This window comes from Suillus bovinus (assembly GCF_016758785.1).
Source record: "Suillus bovinus strain UH-Sbo-P2 chromosome Unknown EDB93scaffold_53, whole genome shotgun sequence".
Classification (NCBI taxonomy): domain Eukaryota; kingdom Fungi; phylum Basidiomycota; class Agaricomycetes; order Boletales; family Suillaceae; genus Suillus; species Suillus bovinus.
In genome coordinates, this window is record NW_024542109.1 from 74,215 (window position 1) to 88,360 (window position 14,146).

Below are 14,146 nucleotides of genomic sequence, written 5' to 3' on the forward strand. Positions count from 1 at the left end.
AAAAAAAAAAGCAAAATGAACGTGCTAGAGCTAGAGGAAGCAGGGTCATGTAGGTTTTTTGCTGAATTATCATATAAGGAAAGCGGACCTCAGTCACCACCCTGAGGTCCCCAGAACACTGATACGACACCACAAGGGCCTTGACTTCTCCACGACGGACACTTAGGCTCACTGATCAATTTGCTTGTAGCAGTAATGGCAGACCCTTCAAAGGCGGAATCAGAGCAGATCTTTCAAGTTCTGAGATCACAAAAAGGCAACAAGGTTAGTTTATTTCAACCCACTCGTTATAGTATTCGTTGACTTCCGGGGTTGCAGACATGTTTTGATTGTCAGGCTCGGAATCCGACTTGGTCTAGTGTGACTTTTGGAGTTTATATCTGCCTAGACTGCTCTAGTGTTCATCGTAATATGGGCGTACACATAAGTTTTGTACGGTGCGTGGTTTTGCCATAAAAATGATGTCCTCGCGGGTTCTTATCACCGGCAACGGTATGGCAGATCAACGAACCTCGACAGCTGGCAACTAAACCAGCTTCGTACCATGAAAGTAGGCGGAAACGCATCGGCGACAGATTTCTTTACGCGACATGGTGCTGCGACGCTTCTCAGCGATTCCGACACTAAGAAGAAGTACTCGAGTCGTGCTGCTGAGCTGTACAAGGAAGAGCTTGCGAGACGAGTGAAGGAAGATGTCGCAAAGTGAATTCTTGATATGCTTGGAAAGGGTTTATTCTAATCGTTTCTGTCAGGTTCCCTACGCGCATCGTGGTGGATGGTGTCGATGCTTCTCCTGCGAGCACTGAAGCTACGCAAGGAGAGGAAGATTTCTTCTCTTCATGGGAAAAGCCCGCCGCTCCGAAAACAACCTCTTCCTCGGCTCTTACACCTCCTCCTATCATTGGGCGGCCAGCATCAACAGGTTCAACTGCTTCTCGACCAACCACATCTAGTTCCATGCGATCGAACTCCAGTACCTCTACAAATGGTACTGCTAGGCTCGGTGCAACGCGTTTGACGTCATCTACTTCCGCGATCGGTTCATCAGTCACTTCTACCTCTCAGAAGAAATCCAAACTTGGTGGCCTTGGCGCGAGAAAAGCAGCTACGCCTATAGATTTTGCGGAAGCGGAACGCAAAGCTACAGAGGAAGCTGAGCGTATCAAGCAGCTTGGCTATGACAGAGAACGAGAGGAGGAAGAAGAGCGCGCACGGAAAGAGGCAGAAAAGATCGCTTCGTCGCAGGTTAGGGCAAAGTCTGCTGATGCTGTGCAGACGAACATAGTGCAGGGAAAGGTCGACTTGCAGAAGGGCAACAGTCAAGACCTTGAGAGGCTGGGCATGGGCTTCCGTAAGCTTGGCTTTGGGGCAGTTCCCACCGCTTCACCTTCATCCACTGCGAGATCAAGGTATATCACTATCTCAACCGAACATTCAATGGCATTGATCTATCTTCTAATCGCACAGTCCTACTATCGATGACACACCAACCACCGCACGAGACAAGTTTGGCAATCAAAAGGCTATCTCGTCCGACATGTACTTTGGCCGAAAAGATTACGACCCTAATTTTGTCTCTGAGTCTCAGGCTCGTTTACAGAACTTCCAAGGCGCTACATCCATTTCGTCTAACCAATACTTTGGTCGGGACGAAGAAGAAGAGTTCGAGCGTACCAGTTCAGATGGTGGACTATTGGGCGATGGCAATCTTTCGAATCTCGAAGTTGCAGCAAGAGATATTGTGGCAAGGGTCATGTCAAATCCTGACGTTCAGAACGTCGGAGAGAATATTCGAACCAGTGCATTGAAGGTGACTGTCTTATCCATTGCCTTGAGCGTGGCTAATGCTTGCTATGCAATTCAGCTCTCGGATTATTTGGCGCAGATGTCTCAGCATTAAGTTGATGCCAAATACTTTTATATCCTCTCCGACATACATCTTGGGCTCTTTTGTTATACTTCCATACATGTGTTTCTAGTTACCTATGCAAAGATCGTGGTCAAGTTGAAGCCACGTGACTTTTCGCGGCGTTGTTTGGCAAAAGCCTCTGAAGTAAACAAAGGATGTAAGATCGAGAGTTCCTCGGCAAATGAGCCACCATGATCAGGTTCATCCTTGTGCAGGCAGGTGCACTACTTCAGCATGAAAGGCAATCTGCTTAAATGATATGTGCACAGAACCGTCAAGGGAAGACACGGTTGTCGAAGTGGTATGTTCCGTACGACGACGATGAGAAGGTGCGATGGGTGCCATTGAGAATTTTCATGCCGTTGACTATGTACCAAGGTCAGACTCCGAGGTGAAGTGCACAGACTAGTTGCTCCGCGCGACCAGAAACATCAGTCGAACTTTGTTGAGGTGAGGACAGAACGACATGTCACACATCTTCTACTAATTCTTATGACGTGGAATAGTTCAAGAATTACAAGATCGTGTACAGGCGCTATGCCGGTCTCTTCTTTTGCGTATGTGTCGACGCTAACGACAATGAGCTGGCATATCTTGAGGCTATCCACCTCTTTGTCGAGATTCTTGGTGAGCGATTCGTTCGTATCCCACGGGTTGAGCTTGCTCGCTGACATTGATTCAGACTCATTTTTCGACAATGTATGCGAGCTGGATCTTGTCTTCAATTTCTACAAAGTGCGGTTGTGTCTGTCTGTCGTACGCATTGTTTCTGACCCAATAATTACAGGTGTACGCCATCTTAGACGAGATATTTTTGGCGGGAGAGATTGAGGAAACCAGCAAGGATGTGGTGTTATCGAGATTAGAGGAGCTTGAGAAGCTTGAATGATATGATGTGTGCTGTTATTTGTGAGTTCACTGTGCACCTTCGATTGATTGATTCTCATGGGTCACAGCTCTCTCTAGCATCTTGTGATAAGCTCTATAGTAATTAGGATATTTTCACCTTGTGACTTACCTTGCTCTACGTGAATGGATTTACTATTTTCAATACCTAGGCAGGGTTCATCTTGCACCCCCTTGCACATACATCAGCTTCTTTCGAACGGTGCATCAAGGGCTTGCCGAGCGTGCGGTTCAAATGTGCTTTTCACCCATATCCATGGATTATTACGATACCTATTATTCTCCATCACAGTGAAGGTGTGTGCACTTGTTGTGTCCATCACCAAGACCTCATTTTTTTCATGATAGCAGCGAATCGAGTGGTCTTATCACGATGACAAAATATGTTCTGATTTTCCGTTGGAGGAGCCGTCCTATGGGTTCTTGATAAGGTACTGTTGCCTTCTGGAAACTGCCATGTATCGCGCCAGGCCGGGCATTCAACCTGACTTCTGCGGATGTGACACGATGACGTACGACCTGCATGCTTCATCACATCAGCAGCATCGAATCGGGAATGGTGATGGTGATGAGTGTCATTTTTTTTATCATTTGGAGTGTGGTGCTTCTTGTCCTCGCGTTAGAGTGGCGTCCGAATGACTCGGAAGTATGGAATTCTCGGGTTTCGTGAGATGGGAAGGATCAAATTTTTCCTTCCCTTTCTGTAGAAAATCACAATTACCTACCATTCCGCTCAGGGACTTGTAGCGCAGTATTAGCGCCCCTCAAAGTCACGGTCGTACGCGCTATACACTCGGTTGACATCATACCAGGATCCAAATCGGCGAGTGATTTTTCGAATTCACATGCAAATCACGTTATCTTTATTTTAGTCGTATTCCAAACCGTATGATGTCACGACTCCTCGACGTCATACCACTTGCCTTTTTTGTACGCCATCGGAGAGGAGTATAAGAACTAGGAGGACGTTGAGCATTTCCAATCAGCTTTACTTTACATCTTAACCAACGCACCATCAATTCAAATCATCATCATGTCTTCCGAAGAACCCAGGTAAGCGTTTTTCCCGCCGTCTTTCCCGATCACCAGAACTCATTCATCTTCTTATAGCAAAGTATCTGGTCAATTCCACTCTGTCAAGGGTACCGCCGTCGAGACAGTACGAGCTCATCACACCGAACGCCGTCGACATGCTGATTTTTCTCTCTAGATCGGCGACATGACCGGCATGCAATCTTGGTCGCAGTCAGGCAAAGAAGAACACGCCAAAGGGGAGGGCGAGTACAACGACGCTCAAGCCAAGGGATACGTGGAGGGCGTTTCCGACAGGGTTAGCGGCTACAAGGATTCAGTTGTTGGAGCTGTGACTGGCGATAAAGCCCAGCAGACAACTGGTAGGTAGTTATCTCAGGATGACGGCTGACGGCTGACAATCTGTTTATTGAACAGGGAACATCAAGAACGAGAAGGGTCAGACACAGCAAGAGATCAACAAGCCCACGTGAGCTTCACGCTTGTCCGGCTTGTACCTCACCTCGTAGATACATTATCTCTAGTGGAACGATTCTGTATATCAATGCCTATCAGGCTTATTTTATTTTTTTGACTTGCGAAAAATGGATGTAGCTGTTGCGCACGGTATCCTCAGTTGTTACATCTAAAATTTCCTAGCGAGTGTTATACCCGCTGAGAACTATCATTACAAGGTTTCCGAACCAGCCCAATCGACAGGCTGCTTTAAGACTGCAATCAAGCGCCCTTCCTCGCTCTCCAAGTCTGAACCCATATCCGTCATGTACTCCCACCTTGCAGTCTCCGGAAGGCTCATCAAGATGCTTTCAATACGTGCAGAAGGCGTTTTCAACCCAAACTTGGTACCTCTGTCGTACACAAGGTTGAATTCGACGTAACGCCCCCTACGTAACAGCTGCCAGCGTTTGTGTTGGTCGGTGCTCGGCATCGACATCCTATGCTCAAGAATGGGCAAGTAGGAGGGAATAAACGAATCTCCCATTTCTTTTATGAAGTCAAAGATCTCATCCGCTGATCGAGGTCGTTTGACATCATCTGAGAGCCGAGCATGTTTCTCGGAGCTGAGATCATCGAAGAAGATACCTCCGAGCCCTCTAGTTTCTTGACGGTGGACGATATAGAAATATTCGTCACACCACTTCTTGAACACAGGGTATAGTTCGCTGCCGTGTTGGTTGCAGGCATTTTGCAACGTCCTATGGAAGTGACGCGCGTCTTCATCGTAGAGGTACGATGGCGTGAGATCAGAGCCTCCTCCAAACCACCATGCAATAACCTTTCCAGTTCCCTCACCCTCGGCAGCTTTCTCCGAGATCTCGAAATAGCGATAATTAGCGTGTACAGTGGGAGCGTGAGGATTGCGAGGATGCACGACGAGGCTTATTCCAGCCGCAAAGAATGGAAGACTGGTTTTTCCGTCGTACGGGATGGAGGAGTGATCTGCACGCATTTCTTTGATTGCAGCAGGGGGTAGCATGCCGTGTACGACGGATATGTTGACACCGGCCTTCTCTAGGACTGTTTGTGGGCTGGGTGATCCATCTGTGGGAGGGGGAGAGAAGAAGACGCCTGATACACCCTTGCCGCCTTGATTTGCTCGTAACCAAGAGTCGCGCTTGAACTTTGGAGCATTGGGATCGAGCGTTTCAAAGGAAGTGATGATCTCCTCTTGGAGGTTGAGGATGTATTCTTCAAAACGCTGGCGCATGGTGGGGGTTTCCATCTTGATCAAATGGTTTTAGACAATGATACCTGAGAGATGGGCCTTGAAGAGATTATCAATCCTTGATGGTGATCATGTGCATTGTGGGGCAAGGGCGGCCGAAGTCATAGACCCGTGGTAAAGGGTCGCTGAAGGTAATATTGATAAAGTCACGTGATTCTTACATGAGGAAGCCGCTGTTATTTCGTTTCACCGTCTTGACTTGTACTTACATAGCTCTAAGCTTAATAGTCTTCTTGTGTTTGTACATCATGGACGCCCGTCTTCGCCGCGTGAATAAAGAAATAGCTGGTAGGAATCAATCGTCATTGCTGTAGCATCGCTCAACTCTCACTCTCACCCCTGGTCAGACTGCAAGAACGACAAATCTTCAAACATCAAAATCGACCTAGTAGATTCGTCACCATTTCATCTGAAAGGATCTTTCCCCGGTCCTCAGGACACCCCATATGAAGGTGGCCACTTCGAGGTGGTGCGCATCGTTGATTTTTTTGTCTAATGCGACATGATCAGAACTCTCAATCGGCGTGCTAACAGGATATTGTCATCCCTGATTCATATCCATTCCAACCTGTCAAGATGAAATTCATCACGAAAGTGTATCACCCAAACATATCATCAGCGTCGGGAGCTATCTGTCTTGACATTCTCAAGGACGCGTGGTCGCCTGTTCTAACGCTCAAATCGACGCTGATCTCGCTTCAATCGCTGTTGTGTTCCCCTGAGCCTAATGATCCGCAAGATGCAGAGGTTGCGAAGCACTACACCACCAGCAAGCGAAGCTTTGATGAGACAGCAAGATACTGGACACAGATATATGCCGGAGGGCCTGTGGTGAAGAAGATGGAAGTGAAGGAGCTACAGAGAGACGAGATCGCAATAGCGGGTCTTGAAAAAGCCCATGTAGATCAGTTCGAGAGTCTTGGTTTCGAGCGCTCAAAAGTCGTACGTCTCGGAAAAGTCATTTTTTATATTCATGACAGCTGATGGCGTGGGGTAACCCAGATCGACGTTCTTCGGAGATTGAACTACCGTGGCGCGAACGTTGCCAATATTTCTGAAGATAGAATTGTAGAAGAGCTTTTGAAATGACACCGATGGACATACCCGGGTACCCCGCTGGTGTTGATTCTTGTATTTTTTTCGCTGTGAATGCCATCCGTTACTTGCATTACTCATGGGGCAGATACACTACCGACTTGTGAGGTTAGTGGAAATGCCGTTACTTGTTCTCCCCATGGCCAGCCTCGTGGTGCGTTTATGGCCTGTCGGTCCATTCCGAATATGCAGGGATGATGCTATCATCCTCGATATGATCGATATCTCGCTACTTTTCTGTGAAAGTGTGAAGTGTCGCCGATCCATAGCGACGTCATGATAATCACATCTTCTTCTATTTCGATGTCGTCCTTGGAACAGCCTTCGGACTTTGGTAGATTTTGGGCACATATCAGCGTACAGCATTTTAATGCCCCCCCGCACAAGAACTTGCACCGGTTGTTGATCTTCTTGAATTCCCCCCTCTTAATCTCGGCCGAGGCAGTCGGATTATTATGACAGGTCCTTGCATATCTCGTTGAAATTACAGGTCCTCGTAGATGAAAGTTCCTCCGAGGCAGGAAACAATCGCATCATTTGATGCACTTCTCACATAATACGAGGCTATTTGTGAACGGAGATCGCCCGAAAAACCTCGAATCAGAAGAACCCGAGAAATTGGCTGGATGCGTCAATTTAAAAGGCGCCAAGGCGCCGCCCATGCATTGGGGCCCTTCCCTGAGCTTCTGTGCTCCTCATCTTGATCTTATGATAATGGATACAACTGATCCGTGATGAGCCGAGGTCATCCGAGGTATGTGGTATACCTCGAAAATTGCCCGTATCGGTAATATGGGTTGGAGAGAAAATAAAAAGCCTAAAGGCTCGGAGATATGATTAGCATGTATGTGTACTCCGAGGATCACTTGGCGTTTGCTTGAGGAATGGTCAGAAAAAATAATATCCATGTCAAGTCGTCGATGAGTCGAGCAAGGTTGGATGTGCATGATGATGCATGGCAGCAGTAGACGTAGACGAATAAAAAAAATCGAGGACAATAGGTGAAACATGAAATGCAAAGGAAAGTGTGACCTCCGGTCTACTGTATTGGCTATGAACCAAATCCAAGGCGTGACAAATTTGAACGAAGATGACACCTATAAGATTTGGACTCATAGAACACAGTAGATTCGGAGGGGCACGACAGACCGTCGCACTCGTAGTAAGCACCAATTACCAAGGAACAGGTAAGAAACGGGGGATGAAATTGCATTCTCCCAAGCCATCAGAAGTTCTTATATACGCCAAAATATAACAGCTTGATGTCTCGTGGGCGCAGTGTCTATCCGAACTTGCGTTGCTCCGGGCTCCCATCGTCACGAACAATTACTTTACACAAAACACAATTATCATCTGACGCTCTGTCGGAAAGATCGAGATTGCACTGACGCATAAGGAAACAAACGGCAGGATAGATATCAGGATTCAGCCCCCGTCAACAATCTGAGTTTGTGATATTAAGTGCAAGTGACGTCCCTTAGCGGCACAGCCGACTGACACCCGTTTATCGCGAATACAAAAGCCGCACAGGCAAAAGAGAACGAATACTCAGGGCAACTACTGACACTAGTTCTTTTTTATGTATTTTGATCCGAACTAGCAGCTAACCTAGCACTAGGTTCTCCGTGTCTCCCCCGGTGTATAGACGAGGAATGGTCGATCTTTCCTTACGGAAATCACACGTGTTGGATACCGACATCGTATGAGAGTGGCCCTGGGTTGCTAACATTGCTTGCTTAGATCAGCTTGATTGCGGTCTGGTATTGTATAAGATAGTCGATCAGACACCTCATGGCAACGGCGAATGCTTACTTGGGTTCAACACGTTGCTCGCCGAATGCAGCACCTTCAGAGCTAGAATCTCCAGGGTCGTGCCGAAAATAGTCAGGAATGCTGAGCATTATCACAGCCTTGGCAGTGAGCCCGCGCGAATTACAGGCGCAGTATACCTGAAAGTTGGGGTGGCTCATTCGCTTTGCCTATAAAAGCTTAGCGGTCCGCCAGGTCGCCCAAAAATAGAGATATCTTCTGACGCACAAAAACTTATAGAAATGCTTAGCGCGAGACACTGTGGAGCTCTTCAGTATCTTTCCTGTTGTCTGGGTGAGCTAAATAAAATGAGGTAACATCTTCCAAACATTACACGGCGGAGGTAGCCAGAAGGCCAAGTTTGATCCGGTTTACGAGATGATCATCGAAGGGAAACTTGGGTCTATGCTGTGCCTCTGTGGGTCACAAAAAGACAAAGATACATACAAGGAACGCAATATGCTGGGTGCCAGTTATCGTTATCACGAATGAAAACGTTCTGACAATGGTTATCCCCGTGAGTTCATCACCTGTATAGCGATGCGGAGAACACGGCGTACCAAATCATGCTTATCATTTCGTCACGGCCCGGCATAGTGGCTCATCTAAATGCCGTTACACGCACTTGTCTTGCAAGTATCTGCATCCAAGGCCATCTTCATCCGGATATACATCACATCTCCCTTGTAGAACGGATCACCAAATTCGATCATTCCACGTTTCTTATACCAGGCACTGGTGGATGTCCGGGCATCACACCAAATGGTGCTTGCACCCAACGTCGATCGGGCTGCTTCAGCCGCGTGTTGAAGCAACTGTGACCCTATGCCTTGATTCTGGTGCATCAGATCGCAGGCAAATTTACGAAAGCGCGCAGCCTTGGTCTGAGAAGGGCAGTCATTCCCACATCTTACAATGTGTTGTTCCGGTAAGGGTTCGTCAAATAACGAGATGACGGCAACGGGCTTGTCGTGCTGTGGCACGAAGGCTCCAAAATGAAGACCGCTGTTATCTTCAGCGAGAAGAACATCTGCGATTGAAAGACTTGGCCACAAAACCGACTGACGGAGCTCCAAGGTAGCATCCACGTCTATGGGAGTGATACGGAGGACCGTATCCGGTTTCACTGTAGAGGCTCCACAGATGAGATCCTATTTCCTATATAAAAAAACCCTAAAGACTCACCTTCACTTTCTGTTTTGCCGGACATACCAGTGCAATGCGTTGCGTGTTACTAGTTGCGTTTGATTTGCTGGCTGACAAATTCACACCTTCTTATTATTACATAATAATAATCGTCTGACCAGAGAGACTAGAACTTTGGTAAAGCTGGTTCTTGCATTTTTGAGATAAACGGAATACACTAGTACTGACACGACCTGGGCCTGGACCACTTAACTCCACGAACAACTTTCAAACGTGGTTCTGAACTAATACTACTAGTACTAGTAGGAAGCTTAAAACAAGCTCTCATGCTTGGGATCAGGTAAGCCACAAATTTATAGCTGGTCCGCCGATTGAAGTTTCGTAGACGGTTCAGACAGGCTGGAACTTCATTGGAGGAAGATTAGGTTTCATTAATTCGACGTGCCTAATTTTACCTCAGGGATTCACTACTTTAGTATTGCGACCCCAAACCAACACCTTACGTGCTTGACCATGCAATATGTGTTCGACCATGTGCATACAGGTGCGCACTTTAAGTGTTACTAATGTGTTCCGAAGATGTTCTCTTGATCGAATGCGCACACAATCTAAGTTACACTCAGTTCGCCTTGAAGGTGGCCCGAGGAAGTGAGCAAATTGCAATCAGAATTTATTATCGAACGTTCCGTTGACAAATTTTTTTTCAGCGACCGTCGCATCCAAGCATGAAGCTGTATTGTGCTTGATCATCTTTCGACATGATAACCCCTGCATGCATGCTGCAGGGTTCGCTGACTTCGTTCCCCTTTTCTCTCTCTCAGCACACGTATGCATCGTTTTACGTCTTGTCCCGATTTCCCTTTCCGCGCATCCTTGGAACATCATCTGCCGCGGAAGGTGTGCGAACCAAGGTAAAATATCTTTATTCAAATTAAGTTGCCACCTCCAGCCACAATGTATCATTCTCCCTTATGGGTCCATACACTTGGAATGCAGGTACCCGCAGCAAGTGCGGCGTAACCGTTGTCTCAGTGATGGCGTTCAATGAAGTCGCCTTTGGGATTTATCGGCATGGTACACGAGAAGCCTTTATCTGTCAAATGGGGTTTCTTCTCCCGCAAGGAAGTCCTGCCCCACAAAACAAGTACTGTGGAGTATTCCAGACGGGCATCACATCTTTGCGGCTATTCTCGTACTTTTTTAACCATTCCTGTACATCACCGTACAATGCTCCGAGTCAGAACTACTGGTTTTTTTTTGGCTCCGCGATGATAAGTATTTGTACGAAATCCCGACTTGCCTCATGTCGTACCTTCGACACCTCCAAATCGGTTCCAACCACAGATGCGATTGCGCTTTTTTTCTCTGATTGGCAGTCGATCTGGGGAATATCCCGCGGCCGCCACTCACGCATGAAACATCTCTGGGGAATTCAACACATATCCAGCTTGGACGTGCATTTGCAACTATAAGCCAGTCCCAAAAAAACACCAATCCAAATTATCCATGCTAAATAATGTCGAGTGACAATAACTCCATTACTTCGGTATCTATGACTCGGATGTATCGGACTGCAGGCCTTCACCATTTTGTATCGGTGCCTCAATCTGCGCCTCCAGTCCTGGCTCTGGACCAGACTCTGGATCATGTTCCACTTTTTTTCCCTCGCTATTCCGTAACTTCTCCCTCTCCGAAACGACCCGTCGGCGCGCCTCGAGTCCTCCTTCATAGCCAAACCAACGTTTTCGAGGACAATGTGGACCGCGAAGCAATAAAACTAGAATTTGGAAAGCTTGCAACGCCAGCATCAATAATGAACACGCTCTCCATCCGTGTTGCACGAATACTTGGGTGCCAACAGATGTGCCCATCACCTGCCCGACAAACACCTGGGACGTCTTGCTTAACAACACTTCGATTCATATCACACTATCAAACTCACTGATAGAATGAGAATGGCGTTTAAGCGCGCACCAGCTTCGGGAGCCATGCTGTGGTACGATTGTTGTAAGTCAACAACAGTATCTTTCATGGAAAAATAAATATGTTTACCTCAGGACCCGACTGGTCATGGACACTTGCTGGGACTGACGCCCAACATCGAGCCCAAAGCATGCGATGATGACAGCTGAAACATTGATCCCACCTCCCGCAGTCTGTACAGCTTGGGAAACCAGGAGCAAGCTAGTGGCTACCAAAGTTGCATACCAAGGAACCAGCCTATCGATGAGACGTCCTGCGAAAGGTCCGATAAGCACGCCTAGCATGCCAACGAGGCCAAAGAGACCAATTATGAGACTGGAAATGGTCAAATTCGGGCGGTGGAAAGTCAAAATATGTGTGCTCACGTGGAGTAGTAATAGGGTGAACCTCCGAGAAGGAAGGTGAGAGTGACCCAAAAACTGGTAAAACATGCGCTGGATGCCATATTTATAAGGGACACCTGTATCACAAGTGGCTCCGTTACCGCATACTTGGCCATCGAAAGTAGGATTCGAATGTAGGTCAAGTCATGGTTTTTGGATGGATAGTCAGGAAGCATGAGGTAAGCACCGACGAGAACGAGTAACTGGACACCGATTGACATATAGTAAACTACACGCCAGGTTGTGAAATTGCCTATGACACCAGCCAAGACACGAGCGATCAAGATGCCTAGCATGAGACCCGAGAGTACCACAGACAATGCAGATGCTCTGCGTTCGGGTGAAGCCAGATCTGCAGCTAGAGGCATCAAGATTTGGGGAGTGACGGTTACAACGCCAACCAAGAAGGACAAGGCCTCGAAGACCTGGAAATTATTGGTCACGGCCAAACCTATCGTCAGGGTAGTAGATGCCGCAACCAGCAGTAACACCAGTTGCCTGCGTCGAACAAGGTCGCCGAGGGGGGATATCAGAAGTAATCCCACTAAGTACCTGAACCACGATATAAGTCGTGAACGTTCAAGTTCCATTGGAAACCGTTAAGTTTATTTACCCTGCTTGAACGAGGGTGGGGATACTTGATGATCGAATTATGCTTACTATTAGCCCAGATTCATTGACACGGACGAAACAACATACCGTGAAACCTCTTCATACGTTACATCGAATGATTTTGAAAACTCGACTACGAATTTCATGATTAGAGACGCCCGCAGCCAGCCACTTTCCACAACAACATACTCAATAGCGGTTGACAATAATACAAGTTAGCGACAGCTGTCTTGTTATTAGTATTCATTCACAGTCTACCAGGAAGTCCGTACTGAATGTGCTAGCAAATCCGAATGATGCGTTAAGCAAGATGCCAAAGTGAAAAGGTTTCATGGGATTGTATCGGAGCCTTTTCGGGATCGTTATAAGACCAAAGTCTTTTGTGGGCCAACTCTCTTCTTTGGACGCTGTAACATCTTCGGCAGTTGCTTCGCGCGATTCGCAATGCGCCCCTAGCTTCTCAGTGCTGAAGGGAGACATTGAAGAGAGTGAGTGTCAGCGATGGTCACGAGGACTGCGATACCTATCAAGATACACAGGATAACGTGAAGCAATGGGAGTGATACTGCAATGGCTAAGCTATATGGAGTGCATGGAAGGTGCAAAAGTGAGTTTAGCAAATTCAAAAAAAAAACTACAAAGAATGTACGCACCTGAATGTAAAGCACAGAGCTCGAACGGCCGAGAAATCGACGAAAGAAAGCACACAGCTGCTCGTCCATGCATACACATGACCTTGAGCTTATAAACTGGTCGCGATGTTCTATCAAAAAGGTAGTATCTCTGCCTTTGATCAGCGGCAACAGTCAGCAACTCACCGTACGTAAATAAGACGGAAGTCCGTCTTTGGCATTGGTAAGTATGACAAGTCAGTGCTTACTCTCACGGATTTAACTTGAACCAGCTGCGGCATGGTGAGCTCTGCCCCTTCAACAAGCCTCGTCTTGAAACCCGTCAGACTGGAGCCTCGTCAACGCTCTGCGTGCACCAGTACACTTTACGAAGCACTGAATCCGGAGGCCTGAGGCCTGGCTCAGGGTTCAAATGCTTCAAAAGTCGGAAGTACTATTCTCATGCATGGTGAGCTTCAACTTACAAGAACCAGTAATTATTCTGCCGGTATACTTATATTTAGTGTGGCCAAATTTGGAAACTCTCAGATTAGTCATGAGTCAACTCTTTTCACCGCGTACCGCAGCTCTAGCGGCCTCACAATTTCCTGGAAGCTTGTTCTTAGCCGAAAGCGTAACTTGTTAGTTCCTGTAAAACACAACTTACAATTCTGACAAAAATATGACTGCAGTTCTCATCAGTGCGATATGCATGAGTGCAGGTGTGACGATGGTTAAACCTTCACGATTGGATTCGTCGAAGACTGACGCCACGCACATGCACATGCATTGTCGTGGGACCGTTTGTCCCACCATGTACTGCGTGACCCATTCCACAAGGACATGAGCAGCAGCTTTCAGCGAGGGACCGTTCCGGGGTCAGTGATTTCCCATAGAACAACTGTATGAAGTCAGTGAACTGCTGGTATGCATG

General features: G+C 47.2%; 8 protein-coding genes across 8 annotated transcripts; 4 read left to right on the top strand and 4 right to left on the bottom strand.

Annotated features, from left to right (window-relative positions):
• Position 1: 1 nt before the first annotated feature.
• On the top strand, positions 2-2,033 carry EDB93DRAFT_1163259 (uncharacterized protein). Its single transcript, XM_041450100.1, has 6 exons — positions 2-264; positions 319-437; positions 502-702; positions 753-1,409; positions 1,468-1,810; positions 1,865-2,033. The coding sequence occupies exons 1-6, from the start codon at positions 196-198 to the stop codon at positions 1,898-1,900; spliced, it is 1,425 nt and encodes a 474-aa protein (XP_041305014.1). The 5' UTR covers positions 2-195; the 3' UTR covers positions 1,901-2,033.
• On the top strand, positions 1,987-3,259 carry EDB93DRAFT_1163260 (clathrin coat assembly protein ap17). The gene is made up of 7 exons (XM_041450101.1): positions 1,987-2,124; positions 2,179-2,238; positions 2,288-2,359; positions 2,416-2,536; positions 2,592-2,644; positions 2,697-2,818; positions 2,866-3,259. The coding sequence occupies exons 1-6, from the start codon at positions 2,101-2,103 to the stop codon at positions 2,796-2,798; spliced, it is 432 nt and encodes a 143-aa protein (XP_041305015.1). The 5' UTR covers positions 1,987-2,100; the 3' UTR covers positions 2,799-2,818; positions 2,866-3,259.
• A 298-nt stretch (positions 3,260-3,557) lies between these two features.
• Positions 3,558-4,478, top strand: EDB93DRAFT_698875 (uncharacterized protein). Its single transcript, XM_041457136.1, has 6 exons — positions 3,558-3,638; positions 3,688-3,868; positions 3,926-3,974; positions 4,026-4,209; positions 4,265-4,316; positions 4,372-4,478. Exons 2-6 carry the CDS (start codon positions 3,849-3,851, stop codon positions 4,439-4,441), a joined length of 375 nt encoding a protein of 124 aa, XP_041305016.1. The 5' UTR covers positions 3,558-3,638; positions 3,688-3,848; the 3' UTR covers positions 4,442-4,478.
• On the bottom strand, positions 4,437-5,664 carry EDB93DRAFT_1163268 (Coproporphyrinogen III oxidase). Its single transcript, XM_041450102.1, has one exon. It carries the CDS (start codon positions 5,568-5,570, stop codon positions 4,515-4,517), a length of 1,056 nt encoding a protein of 351 aa, XP_041305017.1. The 5' UTR covers positions 5,571-5,664; the 3' UTR covers positions 4,437-4,514.
• A 40-nt stretch (positions 5,665-5,704) lies between these two features.
• Positions 5,705-6,990, top strand: EDB93DRAFT_1163269 (ubiquitin-conjugating enzyme/RWD-like protein). Its single transcript, XM_041450103.1, has 4 exons — positions 5,705-5,861; positions 5,921-6,042; positions 6,108-6,515; positions 6,576-6,990. The coding sequence occupies exons 1-4, from the start codon at positions 5,735-5,737 to the stop codon at positions 6,660-6,662; spliced, it is 744 nt and encodes a 247-aa protein (XP_041305018.1). The 5' UTR covers positions 5,705-5,734; the 3' UTR covers positions 6,663-6,990.
• Positions 6,991-7,086: 96 nt separating this feature from the next.
• Positions 7,087-7,867, bottom strand: EDB93DRAFT_1163272 (uncharacterized protein). The gene has a single exon (XM_041450104.1). The coding sequence runs from the start codon at positions 7,676-7,678 to the stop codon at positions 7,364-7,366; it is 315 nt and encodes a 104-aa protein (XP_041305019.1). The 5' UTR covers positions 7,679-7,867; the 3' UTR covers positions 7,087-7,363.
• A 991-nt stretch (positions 7,868-8,858) lies between these two features.
• On the bottom strand, positions 8,859-9,737 carry EDB93DRAFT_699135 (acyl-CoA N-acyltransferase). The gene is made up of 3 exons (XM_041457137.1): positions 9,663-9,737; positions 9,038-9,603; positions 8,859-8,976 (listed from the first exon to the last, which is right to left on the bottom strand). Exons 1-2 carry the CDS (start codon positions 9,685-9,687, stop codon positions 9,083-9,085), a joined length of 546 nt encoding a protein of 181 aa, XP_041305020.1. The 5' UTR covers positions 9,688-9,737; the 3' UTR covers positions 8,859-8,976; positions 9,038-9,082.
• A 1,436-nt stretch (positions 9,738-11,173) lies between these two features.
• EDB93DRAFT_1253018 (major facilitator superfamily domain-containing protein) lies at positions 11,174-13,081 on the bottom strand (the record flags this gene model as incomplete). The annotated part of the gene is made up of 8 exons (XM_041453375.1): positions 11,174-11,512; positions 11,566-11,614; positions 11,676-11,921; positions 11,972-12,541; positions 12,603-12,626; positions 12,689-12,734; positions 12,791-12,826; positions 12,874-13,081. 8 exons carry the CDS (start codon positions 13,079-13,081, stop codon positions 11,174-11,176), a joined length of 1,518 nt encoding a protein of 505 aa, XP_041305021.1.
• Positions 13,082-14,146: the final 1,065 nt, after the last annotated feature.

Coding starts and splice junctions, on each gene's coding strand:
- EDB93DRAFT_1163272 (XM_041450104.1), bottom strand. CDS start 7,678: ATGTTTCACCTATTGTCCTCGATTTTTTTTATTCGTCTACGTCTACTG.
- EDB93DRAFT_1163260 (XM_041450101.1), top strand. CDS start 2,101: ATGATCAGGTTCATCCTTGTGCAG. Junction 2,125..2,178: donor TCAGGTTCATCCTTGTGCAG/GCAGGTGCACTA, acceptor ATATGTGCACAG/AACCGTCAAGGGAAGACACG. Junction 2,360..2,415: donor ATCAGTCGAACTTTGTTGAG/GTGAGGACAGAA, acceptor GACGTGGAATAG/TTCAAGAATTACAAGATCGT.
- EDB93DRAFT_1163269 (XM_041450103.1), top strand. CDS start 5,735: ATGAGGAAGCCGCTGTTATTTCGTTTCACCGTCTTGACTTGTACTTAC. Junction 6,043..6,107: donor AAGGTGGCCACTTCGAGGTG/GTGCGCATCGTT, acceptor GCGTGCTAACAG/GATATTGTCATCCCTGATTC. Junction 6,516..6,575: donor GTTTCGAGCGCTCAAAAGTC/GTACGTCTCGGA, acceptor GGGGTAACCCAG/ATCGACGTTCTTCGGAGATT.
- EDB93DRAFT_1163259 (XM_041450100.1), top strand. CDS start 196: ATGGCAGACCCTTCAAAGGCGGAATCAGAGCAGATCTTTCAAGTTCTG. Junction 1,410..1,467: donor TCATCCACTGCGAGATCAAG/GTATATCACTAT, acceptor CTAATCGCACAG/TCCTACTATCGATGACACAC. Junction 1,811..1,864: donor TTCGAACCAGTGCATTGAAG/GTGACTGTCTTA, acceptor TATGCAATTCAG/CTCTCGGATTATTTGGCGCA.
- EDB93DRAFT_699135 (XM_041457137.1), bottom strand. CDS start 9,687: ATGTCCGGCAAAACAGAAAGTGAAG. Junction 9,604..9,662: donor CGGCAAAACAGAAAGTGAAG/GTGAGTCTTTAG, acceptor GAGCCTCTACAG/TGAAACCGGATACGGTCCTC.
- EDB93DRAFT_698875 (XM_041457136.1), top strand. CDS start 3,849: ATGTCTTCCGAAGAACCCAG. Junction 4,210..4,264: donor TAAAGCCCAGCAGACAACTG/GTAGGTAGTTAT, acceptor TTTATTGAACAG/GGAACATCAAGAACGAGAAG. Junction 4,317..4,371: donor CAAGAGATCAACAAGCCCAC/GTGAGCTTCACG, acceptor CATTATCTCTAG/TGGAACGATTCTGTATATCA.
- EDB93DRAFT_1163268 (XM_041450102.1), bottom strand. CDS start 5,570: ATGGAAACCCCCACCATGCGCCAGCGTTTTGAAGAATACATCCTCAAC.